This window comes from Carcharodon carcharias, chromosome 11 (assembly GCF_017639515.1).
Source record: "Carcharodon carcharias isolate sCarCar2 chromosome 11, sCarCar2.pri, whole genome shotgun sequence".
NCBI classification, from domain to species: domain Eukaryota; kingdom Metazoa; phylum Chordata; class Chondrichthyes; order Lamniformes; family Lamnidae; genus Carcharodon; species Carcharodon carcharias.
This window is the reverse complement of record NC_054477.1, coordinates 43,830,696-43,847,843: the sequence shown is the minus strand read 5'-3', so window position 1 is coordinate 43,847,843 and position 17,148 is coordinate 43,830,696. Positions and strand designations below refer to the sequence as shown.

The following is a 17,148-nucleotide window of genomic DNA, read 5'->3' as shown; positions in this document are numbered from 1 at the left end:
CACCACAAAAAGGTTAACAAGAAAATCCAGACCTCACCCTTTCCTGAGCCCATCTTTAAGGACCGATGATTAGGTTGCTCAATACTTCATACAACTGAGCCCAATGCTCCACTCATGTATAAAGAATATTTCAATTGGGATCCCACAATTTGGCTGAGAATCCTATCTATATATTTAACCAACTTCCCACTTATTCTGGGCAGGAGTACGGTAGATCCATTTAAAGACCTGGCTAAAAATTAAATCAGGGTTCAGATTTCCAAAGTGGCCACCTAAATTCCCTCTGCAAGTCACTCATTTTTCACGCTAGAAATGGTTGGCCAGCTGTTGAAAGCCACCCTCAATGTCAGCTATTCAAGTAGATTAAAGGCTATATTTATTTCCTTTTCAGATTTCACTTCATCCTGTACCTGACAACTTGGTTCATGAAGTTATTAACCTGGCATTCAAGCACTTTAAATATAAAGAGGGGTAAAACATATATTCTCATTAATAAATTTATTCAATAACTTTTTACACATTTTTATTGCTGATGCTTTACCTTATTTTTTTTGCTTAGTTACCTTGGTCCCAACACTGGAAATATGCATATTATAGATGATTTATATGCAGAAGTAATAGGTGTTCTGGCACAATCAAAGTGAGTATCATGCATCTTTTTACAGTATTTAATAAGTTTTGGATATGCAATAATGGATAAAGATTGTTTACGCTACGTTGTCAAGAATTTCATATCACAATAACTGCAGTAACTTCACAAAATGAAAGACGTTAGCCAGGAATCTCCACAGAGCTGTTACCAATATTCCACCATACATTTGCTGCAAGTGTAGCATGAATGCCAGGGCTAATTTTAGCTCCCAGATGGAATCTTGGAGGAGCAGATGGTAATCCAGTGTGGGAACACGAATCAGTGGCAGATTTTAACTGCCGAGTCTCATTGGAATTCTGCCAATCAGCTGCTTAACTGTTTCAGGCAGAAAGTGTCAGCTGGTCAATGAAAATTGGGTGGCCCAGAGGCTGCCTGCTGGAACCAGAAGGCTGCCAGCAACAGCTTATGCCCAAGTTCATCTTAACCTGAATTGTAAACTCTGCTTCTCTCCATTGATGCTGCCTGATCTGTTGAGTATTTCCAGCATTTTTTGTGTTTCTTTCAGATCTCCAGCATCTGCAGTATTTTGCTTTTGACGGAAAATAGACCTTGTTTACTTGATCTCAATAAATGCTATTAGCATTAAATCTATCCGAATTACTGGGAGATTTACAAAATATTACGACAAATATATCATTAAAAATTAATAACAGAAAGCAAATAATGAATGGAATCATGTTTTTCACCTTATAGGTTTCCAGCTGTGAAAAAGAAATTTATGTCAGAGCTTAAGGAACTACGTCAGAAAGAACAGAACCCGTATGTGATTCAAAGCAGTATTAGCCTCATAATGGGCATGAAGTTCTTTCGAATTAAGATGTATCCTGTGGAGGACTTTGAAGCCTCTTTCCAATTTATGCAGGTAGTTAATTTTGACTCCTGAAGCTTGTTTAGTTGTTCTACTTGTATTTAGACATAACATTTTGGCATAAAAGAACAGTGGCATCAAGGGGTTGACTTTAATTCCCAGTGGGTTTCTGGTGTGAAATTGAGAACGAGTTAATTTCATGTGTACCTATGGCAGAATGAGGCCATGCTCATTTTAATCAGCAAGCCTTATCAATATGCCACTTGTCAATTTCCCATCCGGAATATAGGATGACTAGATGGCATTTAGCTGTGGACAGAAGTTCCAGGAATATCTGGTGGTGGGAAAGGAGTGATGGTACGTAACTGGAAATTAGGTCAGGGAGGCCACACTTTCCATGTGTAGTTTGGAGGAGTACTTCTATTCATCCTGGCTGCATGAAGGAGCATGAGAAATTACCTTGAATGGCTTCTTCCACTAACAGGCCTTCACCTTTTGGGAAAGCTACAGCAGCTTTCCCACTAACAGCAGAATTCACCTTGCAGCCTGAGATGAATAATATCATCAGACCTTGATCTGCGTTTTAAAGGAGGACCTTCCTGGCAATGGAATAGAAAAGAAAATCTGGCAGGGTATAAAACAGAAACAAAAAGTGCTGGACAAGCTCAGCAGTCCTGACAGCATCTGTGGAGAGAAAGACAGAGTTAATGTCTCGAGTCCATATGACTGACTCAAAACATTAACTTTGTCTTTCTCTCCACAGAAGCAGTTAGACCTGCTGAGTTTTTCCAGCATTTTTTGTTTTTGTTTCAGATTTCCAGCATCTGCAGTATTTTGCCTTTATCTGGCAGGGTCTAAAACTGGTTGCCAATTCACTGTGTGCCCATTTTACACTACTGCCAAAGACTTTATTTCACCCCCACTAATGTGTAATTTCAAATAATTTTTTTTAAAAATTTGAAATACACTGTAAGCACCGTGAATAAAGTTTCAAAAAGTCCCAAAAGCTAATTGTCAATCAAAATGACCTGCAAAGGTTTTAGCTTATAATACTTGTAAATATGCAATCTGAATAATTTGTTTATTATAATTGCTGATTGTTTTATGTAGATCTAGAGTTGAAATTGTTTGATTTTTATCAATATGTTAAATTGTTAACAAAATCAATGCAATTTTTCTTTAGAACTAAAGCTCCTTCCTTTATTTTGGTTTGTTTCCTTAGGAATGTGCACAGTATTTTTTGGAAGTTAAGGATAAAGACATCAGGCATGCACTGGCTGGCCTTTTTGTGGAAATTCTATTTCCAGTGGCTGCAGTGAGTATAGTCAATTATATTAAATTTTAATTTGTGTTGAATAAGTTGCACAGCATATACATAAGATCTTTTTTATTTTTAAGGCTGTTAAAAATGAAGTAAATGTTCCATGTCTTCGAAACTTTGTGGAGAGTCTCTATGACACAACACTAGAATTGTCAACTCGCAAAAAACACTCGTTGGTGAGTAAACCCTTCCATTCATTAATGTAGAATGTTATAATGTTCTTCCTTAAGGAAGCTGGAGGTAGATTGTTCTAATCAACTGTTTCATAATATTAAACTTACCATGGTCATCTGGGATGTGTGAATGTAAAATTGAAGTATTTAAAGTATACCGTAAAATATAACAGTGACACTGAGGTGCTTGTTATTTTTAAGCTTGAAGTGAATATAATGTGGAAAGTGTTTTCAGGCTATTGTTTTGACCAGGATCAGATATCAAAACAGTTGCTGGCTGTTTACTCATGTCCACACTCCAGGGTTAATAAGTACTACGTATTACATCACCTGTAAAACAGAAGAGCTACAGCTGAATTCTGCGAATGAACACAATCACTATGGCTGGAATTTTCCATCCCCGTTGGCGCTGGGTGTCATGGTGGGTGTGAGCAGACAATATGGCTAGAAGGCCAAAACTTGGTTTCAGGACATTGTAAAAACCAGTTTGCAATCATCTGTTCCACCTGTCAATGGCGGGCCATGTTTCCTGCCGCCAGATGTTGGGAGCATCATTTTAGTACATCTGTATGTAATTATAATCACTGCTTGCTGGAATAACTCCCCCCACGCTGGACCATCTGGGCACGTCGGCGGGAAAACATGCCGGTCCAGAACACGTCTTGACAAATGTGACGTGCAGAAGTTAGGACTTAAGAGCTCACAAACATTCGAGGAGCATAAGGTGCTGGAGCCCAACAGCTACCGGAACCTGGAGGAACACATGCATCGCATGCTGGGTGGATTTTCTTGGACACAGCTCTGCCGTGAAGCAGCTCACAGAAGGTGGAAGGTCACCCACCGTTGATTTCTGGAGTCTGCTTTGGGGCACCAGGGTCTTATTCATGAGCTGCTACAGATGATCGTCGATGGGGTGGAGAGGAAGGCCTAGTTTTGACTGGGAGAGGAAGCTATACCAGGGCGGGTGAAGGGGTGGGGAGGTGGAGAGGTTGGGTGGGGGAAACAATGGCGTCGGGGGAGTGAGGTTCATGGCAGGGTGGGGGCGTGGAGCACAGGGGGAGGTAGGTGGCATGGGGTCTTGGGGAGATGGTGGCGTAGTGGTATTGTCACTGAACCCGGGTCCCCAGCGACTCAGGGTAATGCCCTGGGGACCGTGGGTTCAAATCCCACCATGGCAGATGGTGAAATTTGAATTCAGTAAAATATCTGGAATTAAAAATGACCATGAAACCATTGTCACTTGTCATAAAAACCCATCTGGTTTACTAATGACCTTTAGGGAAGGAAATCTACTGTCCTTATCTGGTCTGGCCTACATGTGACTCCAGACCCACAGCAATGTGGTTGCCTCTGAAATGATTTAGCAAGCCGCTCAATTCTCAAGGGCAATTAAGGCTGGGCAATAAATGCTGGACTAGCTAGAGACACCTCCCCCCCCCCCCCCCCCCCCCCCCCGCCCTGCCCCATCCCATGAATGAAATCACAAAAATATATAACGGAAGAATGCAGCAGCTGAGGAGGTAGGTGTAAGGCGGGGGAGGAAGGTGTAAGTGAAGGAGTTCAGAGGGGGGCAGGAGTTCGGGAGGAGGAAGGAGTTCTAGGAGGGAGGCAGTTCAGTATGTGGATGGAGTCCGGATGGAGGAAGGAGTAAGGGGGATGGCCAGGTGAACATGCAAGAGAGTGGTCTGTGGATTCAATGACTGCCTCCTGTGGAGTGAACTGAGGGTGGTCGTGGTGGGAGGGAATGGTGGGTATGAGAGAGGGCAGAGTGAACCAGTAGGGTGGGAGGGTGAGGGTGTGATGATAGCGGTAGCAGGGACTGTGAAAGTGGTTGGTGGGGACTTGGAGGAAGACACGGACCCTGAAGGTGGGAAGGAAGGTGTCAATGTTGATGGGGTTAGGATTCACAGGAAGGTAAAGAACATACACATTCACCTAGACATCCTAGAAAGAAAAGGGTTCTGGTTGGTGGGGAGGTGGAAGGTGATGCCGGGGGTGTCAACAATGATTGGGAAAGGACATGGGTGACTGGGGGAGGGGAAAGGACAGGGGAGCTGAAAACATACTTTACAACAACCATGCTTCTGAAATTAAAAGTGAGAAGAACCTCGTGTTGGGCAAGGACAGGTTCTATATGGGAATGTGATCAGTGGGTGGGCAGAGATGCAGGTCAGCTCACATGGACAAGTAAAAGGCCGCATTGAAAATTATTGGGACATTGAGATGAGTGTGATGGAGGAATGCTCTGAGAGCACAGGAGAGTGCTTGCATGAAGCTCCAAAAGGCCCTGCCACACACGCACTTCTCCATTCAGAATCACTCCTAGTCCGGCTGCATGCACCTGAACTGCTAGTGGTTTGGGGGGGGGGGGGGGGGGGGGGGGGGGGGGGGTGGTAGGGGGTCGGGTCTGCAGGGGGAGGAGTTGTGAAGCTTGTAAATGAAACTGAAATACACCATTACTCAGTGAAAGTGAATATATTTTATTATTATAAAGTGACAAGATGTGCTCACCCATGCACCCACTTGTGATCAGAAATTCTTAACTTTTCTAGGCCTGCCACTTCTTCTGGGTGCTGCACTGACATCAGCAGCAGGGGTGGAGACAGCCTGTGAAATGATTGGCCTTGTTGCCTCTGATGACTTTGGCATGGGTTCTCTGGAGAGCCAAGGCCTTGAAGGCCCTTGCTTGCTTTAGCTGTCCTCCTGTGGGCCTGCTGCTCCCTCTGCGATGATAGAGGATGAGGCTTAGGGGGGATCACAGGCAAAGGGGACTCGGTGCGAGAGGACAGCCTCTGAGATTCCTGAGTGAATGACCCAGAAGTATCCACCTGCCGCTCCTCCTCCCTTCAGGGGCCTGACTCTTCGATGGGAAGGAGCACCTGGAGGGACATCAAGGTGCCCCGTTGCCCTCTTGCATTGCCACTGCAGGAACTCACCCATGGCTGCCGTGATCGAGCGCAGGTCTGCATACATCTCCATGTTCTGCTGGACCAGGGTGTCCGTGGCATCTACCATCCTTCCCATGGAAACCTCCATATGCAACATGTGGGAACCACTTTATCAGAGAGCAGGCGGACACACTCTTCCAACTCACGTGTCATTCTTTTGAGGGCTTCCAACAACTGTGTGTGATGTCTGCCTTCTGCTGACTATCCATAATGAGTTGGAAGGCCAAACCCAGAGGCTCGTCATCTGACTTGGACCTCACAGATGCCTAGTCCCCAGCAGTCCTCCGAGTGCCAGGGAGCTCTGCTGAACCTGCCTTCTCCTGCTGTGAACATGTGTCCACCAGATTGTGAACCCGAGCCTGCTCCAGATGTAGGCCCCACCAACTTGTGTGTCTCTGTGCTGGTGGAGGGTATGGATAAGCACTGGTGGGTCTTTCAGGCTGCTTATTTCCAGCTTTTCAGTGGAGGAGGTGTTCTCTTGACTAGAGGTGCAGACCTGGATGGAGTTGAGGGATTGGCTGGCTGTGTTATGGCACAGCCGATGATAAGTCCTCAGTTGTTCAACTCCCAAAGGGAAACTTGAAACAACTGCCACAACTTGTTTGCAATTTGTATAAATTTTGAGATGCGTGCCCTGAATTCAGTAGTAATTGGACCACCAAGTCTTTTAAGTTTTTACAAAACTATATTAAACATTTAATAATAGAAGAAATGACTTTAAATACTTACATAGACCTACAAATTACTACTATGATAATTTCTAAATCCCCTAACCAATGTAACTCCCAGTTACACGTTCGTTAAGGCAATAGTAAGACACACAGATTTTAAAAGACCCAGGCAAAGAAACCTGATACCCTGAACAAGTCAACTTCCAAGTGAGTTTTCTTAACTTCAGCCTTTTGAAGATAGCAGATTGAGGCATAGATGCTGAAGGCTTTTTCACACATTGTAAGATCTTAAAAATGCCTTCACTTACACAAAGCCGTTGCTCCTTCTTTATACATATCTTTTTCTTTGATTGCAAATACCCATTGTTTCACTATGTCTTTGGACTTTATCTCCCTGATAATAAAACCTTCTCATAGCACTAAGTTTTACCAATAATCTTTGGGAAAAATAAACACACTGTTTCCAAGCTTCACCTGTCTAGGTGATACCTTTCATCCCTCCTTTGAAAATAATCTAGTTTGGTTTATTTCAAAATGCAAATGTTCCCTTGGACACCTATGTTTCTAAACATCCCCATGCCCAAGACTTTGCCCTCGTCAGTCAGGCTTGGTGGGGGGGAGCGGGAGCAATCGGGAAACTGACCGCTGCCCATGATTGGGCCGTGACCGCAATTCCTTGCTGGTGGGCCAATTAAGGCCCGCCCAGCGTGAAACGCGTGCCGCAACGCTCAGCGCTGCCTGTGTGGGGTGTGAGGAGGGCAAGTGCGCAAATCCGAGCATGCGCGCAGGGTGTGCTCAGGAAAATCTCCCTGAGGCACAGAGTTACCTCAGGGAGATGAAGATTTTTTAAAATTAAAATAGAGAATTTTAAAATATTAAAAAACGTCTTTTCATGTGACTCGGTCACATGAGCAGGGACATGTTAAGAATGAAATGTTAACATTTTAATTTAATATTTAATTGCTGTTGGAACCTTCATCCCGACTGTGGATGAGGTTTCCGAGAAAAATCTAAAGGCCGTTTGGCCTTTTTGCCTGCCCGCCAACCATAAGGTTGGACGGGCAGCGAAAAATTAAATTTGATTAGATCTTTCATGGCCTTAATAGACCTGTTAATTGTCAGCAGGTGCACTGCTGACTCCTGTGCTTGCCTGCCAACTGAAATATCGCGTGGCTGCGCAATAACGTCAGGACGCTCACCCAACGTTATCACACGTCATTTTGTAAGGCGCATGCCTGCCCGATAAGCGAAAAATTCTGGCCCATGTTTATCTAATTAACATTTCAAACCTAAGCTCTCTTCTTAGATCGAAACACCCAGATTAGCTGTCTCTATTCAATTAAGTCTCTCACACACACACACACACATATAGGCACATCCCATTATTACTCTATTTTACAATAAATTCGAAGAACATTGAGAATTATTATATCTTCTTGCTGCTGAGGCTGTTGGTTGCTCGGCAGAGATAGCTAGTGCATGTCAGCAGAGTCAAAAGCAGGAGAGAGAACTTTCACAGTTGCGTTGAGAATGAGATGATATGGTGCAGGGTCCTCACACGGGTGCTCGCCGCCAAAAGCACTGTCGCCGCAGGCACAGTGCACATCCTCACCAATCAGCGTGATGGCATGGTCCTCAAAAGTATGTGAGAAGTCTAATGTGGGCCACTGCACCTCCAGTCTGGGACCTCTCCCTGCAGTTCTGAGTCACCTTCATCTACATGAAAACAGATAGAGAGAGTGTGAGCTGGATGCAATGCACTGCATGGAATGTTTGTTTGGTGAGTGGAGCCATGGACTGGATGAGGATGTGAGTTCCAGAGGATATGAGCCTGATGGAGATGTGAAGTTAGTGGTGTTGGCCCTTGAGGTGTGAGATCCCTGTGGATGTGTGATGGGTCTGTGAGTATGAGAGTGCCCTGTGAGTGTGTGAGTTGAGAGTGATGAAAAGAGTGACTTACCCTGGTGGAACAGATGAGTCCATTCATCCCCTTCTTGCACTAGATGATTGTCCTCTTTTGCAGGGCATTGGCACTGACCACCACTGCCACCGCCTCCCAAGTTGGATTGCTAACCTTGCTTGCTGGTCTTTGCCTAGAGCCAGGGTGGAGGATATCGCAGCAGGCCCCCACTGCATCCAATAGGCATCGTTTAATCTGGGGGCAACATGTTTCCTCCCTTTTGTAGCCATCAGTTCCCAGCAGCTTCCTATCCCTTGACAAGCGCTAGCTCTGTACCTAGCTCTGGGGTGGTCTTTAAATATGGCGCCCGGTTTATTGAAGGCCTGAAGTGACGGTGGAGCGGGAAAATCAGATGCTGCTCCATCAACGAGCCAGCGTGTTTCTCGGGAATGCACAATTAATAAGGTGGGAATGGGGCGATATGGCATGAAAAACTGGCAGGTAAAATGTCTTTTTTCCCACTTGCTACCGCAGTTAGGGCAGAATCATCCCAGATTTGCTCTATTTTTATTCATTTACACGATGCGGGCGTCGCTGGCTAGACCAGCGTTTATTGCCTATCGCTAATTGCCCTTGAGATGGTGGTGGTGAGCTGCCTTCTAGTGCCACTGCAGTCCCTGTGGTGTAGGTACACCCACCATGCTGTTAGGGAGGGAGTTCCAGGATTTTGACCCAGCGACAGTGAAGGAACAGTGATATATTTCCAAGTCAGGATAGTGAGTGGCTTGGAGGGGAACTTCTAGGTGGTGGTGTTCCCATGTCTCTGCTACCCTTGTCCTTCTAGATGATAGTGGTAAATCCATGTAGTATTGAGGAGGCGGGGAGGCTGCAGAAGGATTGGATAGGTTAGGAGAATGAGCAAAGAAGTGGCAGATGGAATACAACGTGGGGAAGTATGAGGTCATGCACTTTGGTAGGAAGAATAGAGGCATAGACTATTTTCTAAATGGGGAGAGAATTCAGAAATCTGGAGTGCAAAGGGACTTGGGAGTCCTAGTCCAGGATTCTCTTAAGGTTAACTTGCATGTTGAGTCGGTAGTTAGAAAGGCAAATGCAATATTGGCATTTATTTTGAGAGGACTAGAATATAAAAGCAAGAATGTGCTGCTGAGGCTTTATAAGGCTCTGGTCAGACCACATTTAGAATATTGTGAGCATTTTGGGCCCCATATCTCAGGAAGGATGTGCTGGCCCTGGAGAGGGTCCAGAGGAGGTTCATGAGAACGATCCCAGGAATGAAAGGCTTAACATATGAGGAACGTTTGAGGACTCTGGGTCTATACTCGATGGAGTTTAGAAGGATGAGGGGGGATCTGATTGAAATTTACAGAATACTGAAAGGCCTGGATAGAGTGGACGTGGGGAAGATGTTTCCAATAGTAGGAGAGACTAGGACCCAAGGGCACAGCCTCAGAGTAAAGGGAAGACCTTTTATAACAGAGATGAGGAGAAACTTCTTTAGCCAGAGAGTGGTGAATCTATGGAATTCATTGCCACAGAAGGCTGTGGAGGCCAGGTCATTGAGTGTATTTAAGACTGAGATAGATAGGTTCTTGACTGGTAAGGGGATCAAAGGTTACGGGGAGAAGGCGGGAGAATGGGGTTGAGAAACTTATCAGCCATGATTGAATGGCGGAGCAGACTCGATAGGCCGAATGGCCTAATTTCTGCTCCTGTGTCTTATGGTCTCTTATGGTCTTATGACCACTAAGTGCAGAGGAGGTTTTTTAAAATTAAATATAGGTTTTATGCTTTCAACCTTACCTGCATTATTAAATGATAAGAATGGGAGACCTGCCACTTTCAATCAGTAAGGTAACTTTAAATTGGTTTTTAGCCTTTGATTTGAGGAAAATTCAGTGACAGACAATCAAGGCACTAATAGGGCAGAATTATGTGGCCCTGCCACCGTGGTAGCGATGCCAGAAAATGGGGTGAGCCAGCCAAAAGTCCATTGACTTCAGTGGGACCGGAAGACCCCGCCATTGGGAGGGACCAGAAAATTCCAACCATTGTCTGTGCAGGTGGACATATGAGATCTGTGACATTACATGATGAAGCACAGAGAGTTGTCCTTATGTCCCGGGTAAAGTTGCTAATCCTCCTGATTGTCCTGAAATCTCCAGCATCAATCTCTCAGGTACTGCTGCAAACAACTTAGTAGAAGACCCATCAGGGCATCGAAAGATTGACATAAGATTTTATATTTTATACAGCATAGAAACAGGCCATTCAGCTATACTATTTGGTTCAACCACTCACTGGGGTAACAAATTCCATATTCTCACCACTCTTATGGTAAAGAAATTTCTTCTGAATTCCAAATTGGATTTCTTAGTGACTGCCTTATATTGATAGCTTCTAATTACATTCTTACCCACAAATAGAAACATTCTCTCTGCATTGACACTCTCAAAACCTCTCATTAATTTTAAATACTTATACCAGGTCACCCTTCAGCTTTCTGTTATCAAGAGAAAAGAGACCCAGCCTGTTAATCCTTTCTGGATGTGTATACTCATACATTCCTTGTAAACCTTCCCTGCACTCTTTCTAGTACTTCTATATTCTTTCGATAATAAGGGACCAGAATGGCACACAGTATTCTGAAGTGTTATCTAACCAAGGTTTAATACAGGTTTAGCATAACTTCCCTATTTTTCAACTCTATCCCTCTAGAAATAAAGCCTAGTGCTTGGTTTGCTTTTTTTTTTATGACCTTGCTAACCTGAGCCACAGCTATTAGTGATTGGTGTACCTGTACTCTGAGATCCCTTTGTTCCTCTATGTCATCTAGACTTGCACAATTCAAGTAATAACTGACCTCCCTATTCTTCAAACAAAATGTGTTACTTCACACTTACCTGTGTTGAGGTTAATTTGCCCAACTATTTGCCCACTCTGCAAGTTTGTTAATGTCCTCCTGTAATTTGTTGCAGTCCTTCTCAGTATTGACTATACCTCCAATTTGGTGTCATCCACAAATGTAGAAATTGTTTTTGATTCCAAAGTCCAAATCATTAATGTAAAAATTGTGTATTTCTTCATTGTCTTTGATATTTACATTTATATTGGAGATGGGGAAAAATGGGTTGTTTGACTGACAGTCAAGAATTATTCAACTGTTAACGAAGAGTCTGTTTACTTCCCAATTATTCTGGAAAAGCTGTACAGATGGATGTGTCAGTGACCAGTGGCACATGTGGAGGTGAGGTATTTGGAGGCAGAAGCTGATCTGTTGACATGTCCAGTGTGTCCAGGCAACACTGACAACTCTAGTCCTGTCCAACATCCATCACTTAACTAACTAACATCAGTAAATGGATTAGCTAACTGAGACCATTCATCTCATTGTTTTTTTGTGGGATCTTGTTGTGAAGCACTTTGGTGACTCTTGAGAATATGAAAGATGTCCTCCATCCATTTACATATGCAAATTATTTTTAATATTTTTCTTTGTTTATTCCATAGGCTTTGTTCCCTTTGGTAACCTGCCTTCTCTGTGTCAGCCAGAAGCAATTTTTTCTTATTCGATGGCATATCTTCCTGAACAACTGTTTATCCAATCTCAAAGTCAGTAAAACACTTTTCACTTGATTCTTTATGGGCCTGTGCAGTGACTCCCAGGATGTACTTTGTTTTATACTTCACATATAGCTTGCATAAAACTCCAAAACTTCTTTACATTCCCCCCAACCCCCACCAGCTCACTGCTCTGGGAACAAGCTGGCAGGTGGGAAGGGTGCAAAATTGGGTGATACGGCAGGAGGAGCCATTCTTGTTGCCTACCCCCCCCCCCCCACCCAAAGCTAGAATTTTATCAGCAGGAGGCTGGGGGTGGAGGGGTGGTGTGCAAAGGCCATATGGCGAGGCTGCCAGGTAAATTATGGCTGCTGCCTTGTTGCGGTAGTGGAGGATGTTGAGGGTTCCTCCAGTTCAGGCACCCATCCGGCTTCCATCACTGCACCTCACGGGGGACTGCTGCGATCCTAATAGTGGCCACAGCTCCTGGTGGCGCTGCCGGGACTGGAGAACTACTGGCCATGCGATTGGCTGGTAGCTATTGAGGCTTGACATCCTCCCACATAGGGCCGGAAGTCACAACATCAAGTTCTTAACAGCCTGATTACCATAAAACCTGGCCGTGGCTTTCTGGCCTGGCTAAGGTGGGTTACCGCTGACTTCTCAGCTGGGTGCATGGGGCCACCGCCTTTGTAAAGATTTCTGGCTCAAGCCTCATGTAATATTGTGTAGAGCTAGTGCAGTCTGAAGTAATGAACTTTGTACAATGTTCAGTAGAAATCACAAGCTAGTCACAGCTCTAATCATGGCGATATTGTTTTAATACACTAATATACAATGCAGGAAAATGTAGTTCATATGCATTTTTACTTGACAGATATCAGTCGGCAATCAGTGCACAATTTTGTGGTCTTCATTTTTCACTAAAATTTGGAATTCTGGCATGAAAGTGCACATGTTAGTGCAGCTCCTAGGTTTTTGACCAGCAGTTGCAAGCAGTACTTTGGCCCTCACAGTGATTGTTGAGAATATTGACTCTCACAACAAAATGCAGCATACCTGCCCCTGCTCGCCATCCAGTGTGGTTGAGTAAGAACATAAGAACATAAATAGGAGCAGGAGTAGGCCATTCTGCTCCACCATTCATTAAGATCATGGTTGATATGATCATGCCCTCACCTCCGCTTTCCTACCTGCCCTCAATTCCCGTGTAGATCAAAATTCTTGTTTAACTCATCTTGAATATATTCAGTGACCCAGTCTCTGCTGCTCTCTTGGGTGAAGACTTCCAAAGATTCACAACTCTCTGAGAGAAGAAATTCCTCCTCACCTCTGCCTTATTCTGAATCAGTACACCCTAGTCCGAGATTCCTCCTTGAGGGGAAACATCTTCTCAGCGTCTACCCTGTCAAGCCCCCTCAGAATCTTACATTATGTTTCAATAAGATTGCCTCTCATCTAAATTCCAATGAATATAGACCTAACCTGCTCAACCTTTCCTCATAAAACAACCCCTTCATCCCAGTAATCAACTAGTGAATATTCTCTGAAATGCCTCCAATGTAACTATATCCCTCCTTAAATAAGGAGACCAAAACTGTACCCAGTACTCTAGATCTGGTCTCACCAATGCCTTGTACAGCCAGAACAAGACTTCCTTAATTTTATAATCAATCTCCCTTTCAATAAAGACCAACATTCCATTTGTCTTCCTAATTACTTGCTGTATCTACATGCTAGCTTTTTGTGATTCATGTATGAGGACACTCAGATTCCTCTGTATTGCAGCATTCTGTTGTCTTTCCATTTGAATAATATTCTGCTTTTCTATTCTTCCTACAAAAGTGAATAACCTCACATTTTCTCACCTTATACTTCCATCTGCCAAATTTTTGCCCACTCACTTAACCTATCTATATCCCTTTCCTTTTGAGGGCTCTTTATAGAAACATAGAAACTAGGAGGAGGCCATTTGTCCCTTCAAGCCTGCTCCACCATTCATTATGATCATGGCTGATCATCCAACTCAATAGCCTGCTCCCGCTTTCTCCCCATATCCTTTGATCCCTTTCACCCCACGAGCTATATCTAACTCCTTCTTGAAAACATAGTGTTTTGGTCTCAACTACTTTCTGTGGTAACAAATTCCATAGGCTCACCACTCTCTGGGTGAAGAAATTTCTCCTAACTCAGTCCTAAATGGTCTACCCAATATCCTCAGACTGTGACCCCTGGTTCTGGACTCCCCCACCATCGGGAACATCCTTCCTGCATCTACCCTGTCTAGTCTTGTTAGAATTTTATAGGTTCCTATGAGATCCCCTTCATGCTTCTGAACTCCAGCGAATATAATCCTAATTGACTTAATCTCTCCTCATATGTCAGTCTCACCATCCCTGGAATCAGTTGGGTAAACCTTCGCTGCACTCCCTCTATAGCAAGTACATCCTTCCTCAGATAAGGAGACCACTATATTCCAGGTGCAGTCTCACCAAGGCATTGTACAATTGCAGCAAGACAACCCTGTTCCTGTACTCAAATCCTCTGACTATGAAGGCCACCATACCTTTTGCCTTCTTTACCGCCTGCTACATCTGCATGCTTACCTTCAGCGACTGGTGGACACCCAGGTTTCGTTGCACATTCCCCTCTCTCAATTTATAGCCATTCAGATAATAATCTTTTCCTATTTTGCTACCAAAATGGATAACCTCACATTTATCCACATTATACTGCATCTGCCGTGCATTTGCCCATTCACTCAGCTTGTCCAAACCACACTGAAGCATCTCTGCATCCTCCTCACAGCTCACCCTCCCATCCAGCTTTGTGTGATCTGCAAATTTGGAGATATTACATTTAATTCCCTCATCTAAATCATTAATATATATTGTGAATAACTGGGGTCCCAGCACTGATCCCTGCGGTACCCCACTAGTCACTGTCTGCCATTTGGAAAAAGACCCGTTTATTCCTACTCTTTATTTCCTGTCTGCCAACCAGTTTTCTATCCATCTCAATACACTACCCCCAATCCCATGTGCTTTAATTTTACACACCAATCTCTTATGTGGAACTTTGTTGAAAGCCTTCTGAAAGTCCAAATAAACCACATTCACTGGCTCCCCTTTATCAACTCTACTAGTTACATCCTCGAAAAATTCCAGTAGATTTGTCAAGCATGATTTCCCTTTCATAAATCCATGCTGACTTTGTCCGATTCTGCCAATGTTTTCCAGGTGCTCAACTTTTAAATCTTTTATAATGGACTCTAGAATTTTTCCCACTACCGACGTCAGGCTGACTGGTCTATAATTCCCTGTTTTCTCTCTGCCTCCCTTTTTAAATAGTGGAGTTACATTAGCTACTCTCCAATCTGTAGGAACTGTTCCAGAGTCTATAGAATCTCGGGAGATGACCACCAATCCATCCACTATTTCTAGGGCCACTTCCTTAAGTACTCTGGGTTGTAGGTTATCAGGCCCCGGGGAATTATCGGCCTTCAATCCCATCAATTTCCCCAACACCATTTCCCTACTAATACTGATTTCTTTCAGTTCCTCCTTCTCACTAAATCCTGTATTCCCCAACATTTCTGGTATGTTATTAGTGCTCTCCTTGTGAAGACAGAACCAAAATATGTATTTAGTTGGTCAGCCATTTGTTTGCTCCCCATTATAAATTCCCCTGTTTACCTATAGAAACTTTTACAGTCAGTTTTTATATTCCTTGCAAGCTTACTCTCATATTCTATTTTCCTCTTCTTAATCAATCCCTTGGTCCTCCTTTGCTGAATTATGTCCTCCACATAAATTGCTTTCCCATCAATTTTAGTATTATCAGCAAATTTGGCCACACTACAATCCATCCCCTCATCTAGATCATTAATATAGATTATAAATTGTTGAGGCCCCAACACTGATCTCTGTTACACTCCACTAGTTACAGTTTGCCAATCTTGAAATGACCCATTTTTCCTAACTAAGTTTCCACTAAGTTAGTTCTGTCAATATATTATCCCCAAAACCATGAACCCTTATCTTGTATCGTAACCTTTTATGTGGCACCTTATCAAATGCTGTTTGAAAATCCAAATACAAGACATCTACCAGTTTCCCATTATCCACCCTGCTTGTTACGTCCTCTAAAAAACAAATAAATTTGTCAAACGCTATTTCCCTTCATAAAACCATTTTAAGATGCTCAATTGCATTATGATTTTCTCTATATTCTGCTACTGTTTCCTTATTTATGGATTCATTTAAAACCCTAGGGTTCAGGCCTTCAGATCCAGGGGATTTGTCAGCCTTTTCTTTAATGATTGTGAATGGTTTAAGTTCCTCCCTCCCTTTTGCTCCTTGATTTTTTTTTACTATTTTAGGGATGCTCTTTGTGCCTTCTGCCATGAAGGGAGATACAAAATACTTGTTCAAAGTCTTTGCCATTTCCTTGTTTCTCATTATTAATTCCCCAGTCTCATCTTCTAAGGGACTAATGTTTACTTTAGATGCTGTCTTCCTTTTTGTATACTTGTAGAAATTCTTTTTGTCCATTTTTATATTTCTTACTAGTTTACTCTCATATTCTAATTTCTCCCTTTTTTTTATAGTCTTCCTTTGCTGGTTTCTAAAATGTTCCCAATCCTCTGGCCTAACACTAGTTTTGCAGCATTGTATCCCTTTTCTTTCAATTTGATAGCACCCTTAACTCCCTTAGTTAGCCACAGATGATTCATTCTTATATAGCCTTTCTTTCCCAATGGAACAGATCTTGAGTATTATAAAACATCCCCTTCAGTGTCTGCTACTTCGTATCTACCGTCTTACCTTTTAACCTATTTTTCCAGTGCACTGTAGCTACCTCTGCCCTCTTACCCTTGAAATTGTCTTTATTTTAAGTTTCAGACATTATTTCAGATCCAAGTTCCTCACCCAAACTGAATGCAAATTCAGTCATCTTATGATCACTCTTGCCTAGAGGCCTTGCCTTGTCTCAATACACATTACCAATTCTAAAATAGCCTGTTTCCTGGTTGGCTCCATCATGTATTGTTCTAAGAAACTGTTCCAAATACACTCTATGAACTCATCCTC

At 43.3% G+C, this 17,148-nt stretch overlaps 1 protein-coding gene across 6 annotated transcripts in view; it reads left to right on the top strand.

Annotated features, from left to right (window-relative positions):
* LOC121284064 (protein furry homolog) overlaps positions 1-17,148 on the top strand; it is a 520,851-nt gene that overhangs the window by 192,932 nt on the left and 310,771 nt on the right. For all 6 annotated transcript variants that reach the window (XR_005944426.1, XM_041199077.1, XM_041199078.1 and 3 more), the window contains exons 6-11: positions 392-471; positions 560-640; positions 1,346-1,514; positions 2,683-2,775; positions 2,859-2,957; positions 12,005-12,106. Coding sequence is in view for 5 of the 6 variants with exons in the window: in XM_041199077.1 (XP_041055011.1) it covers positions 392-471; positions 560-640; positions 1,346-1,514; positions 2,683-2,775; positions 2,859-2,957; positions 12,005-12,106 (624 nt within the window). In the remaining variant the exon portion in view is untranslated. The remainder of the gene's footprint in view (positions 1-391; positions 472-559; positions 641-1,345; positions 1,515-2,682; positions 2,776-2,858; positions 2,958-12,004; positions 12,107-17,148) is intronic.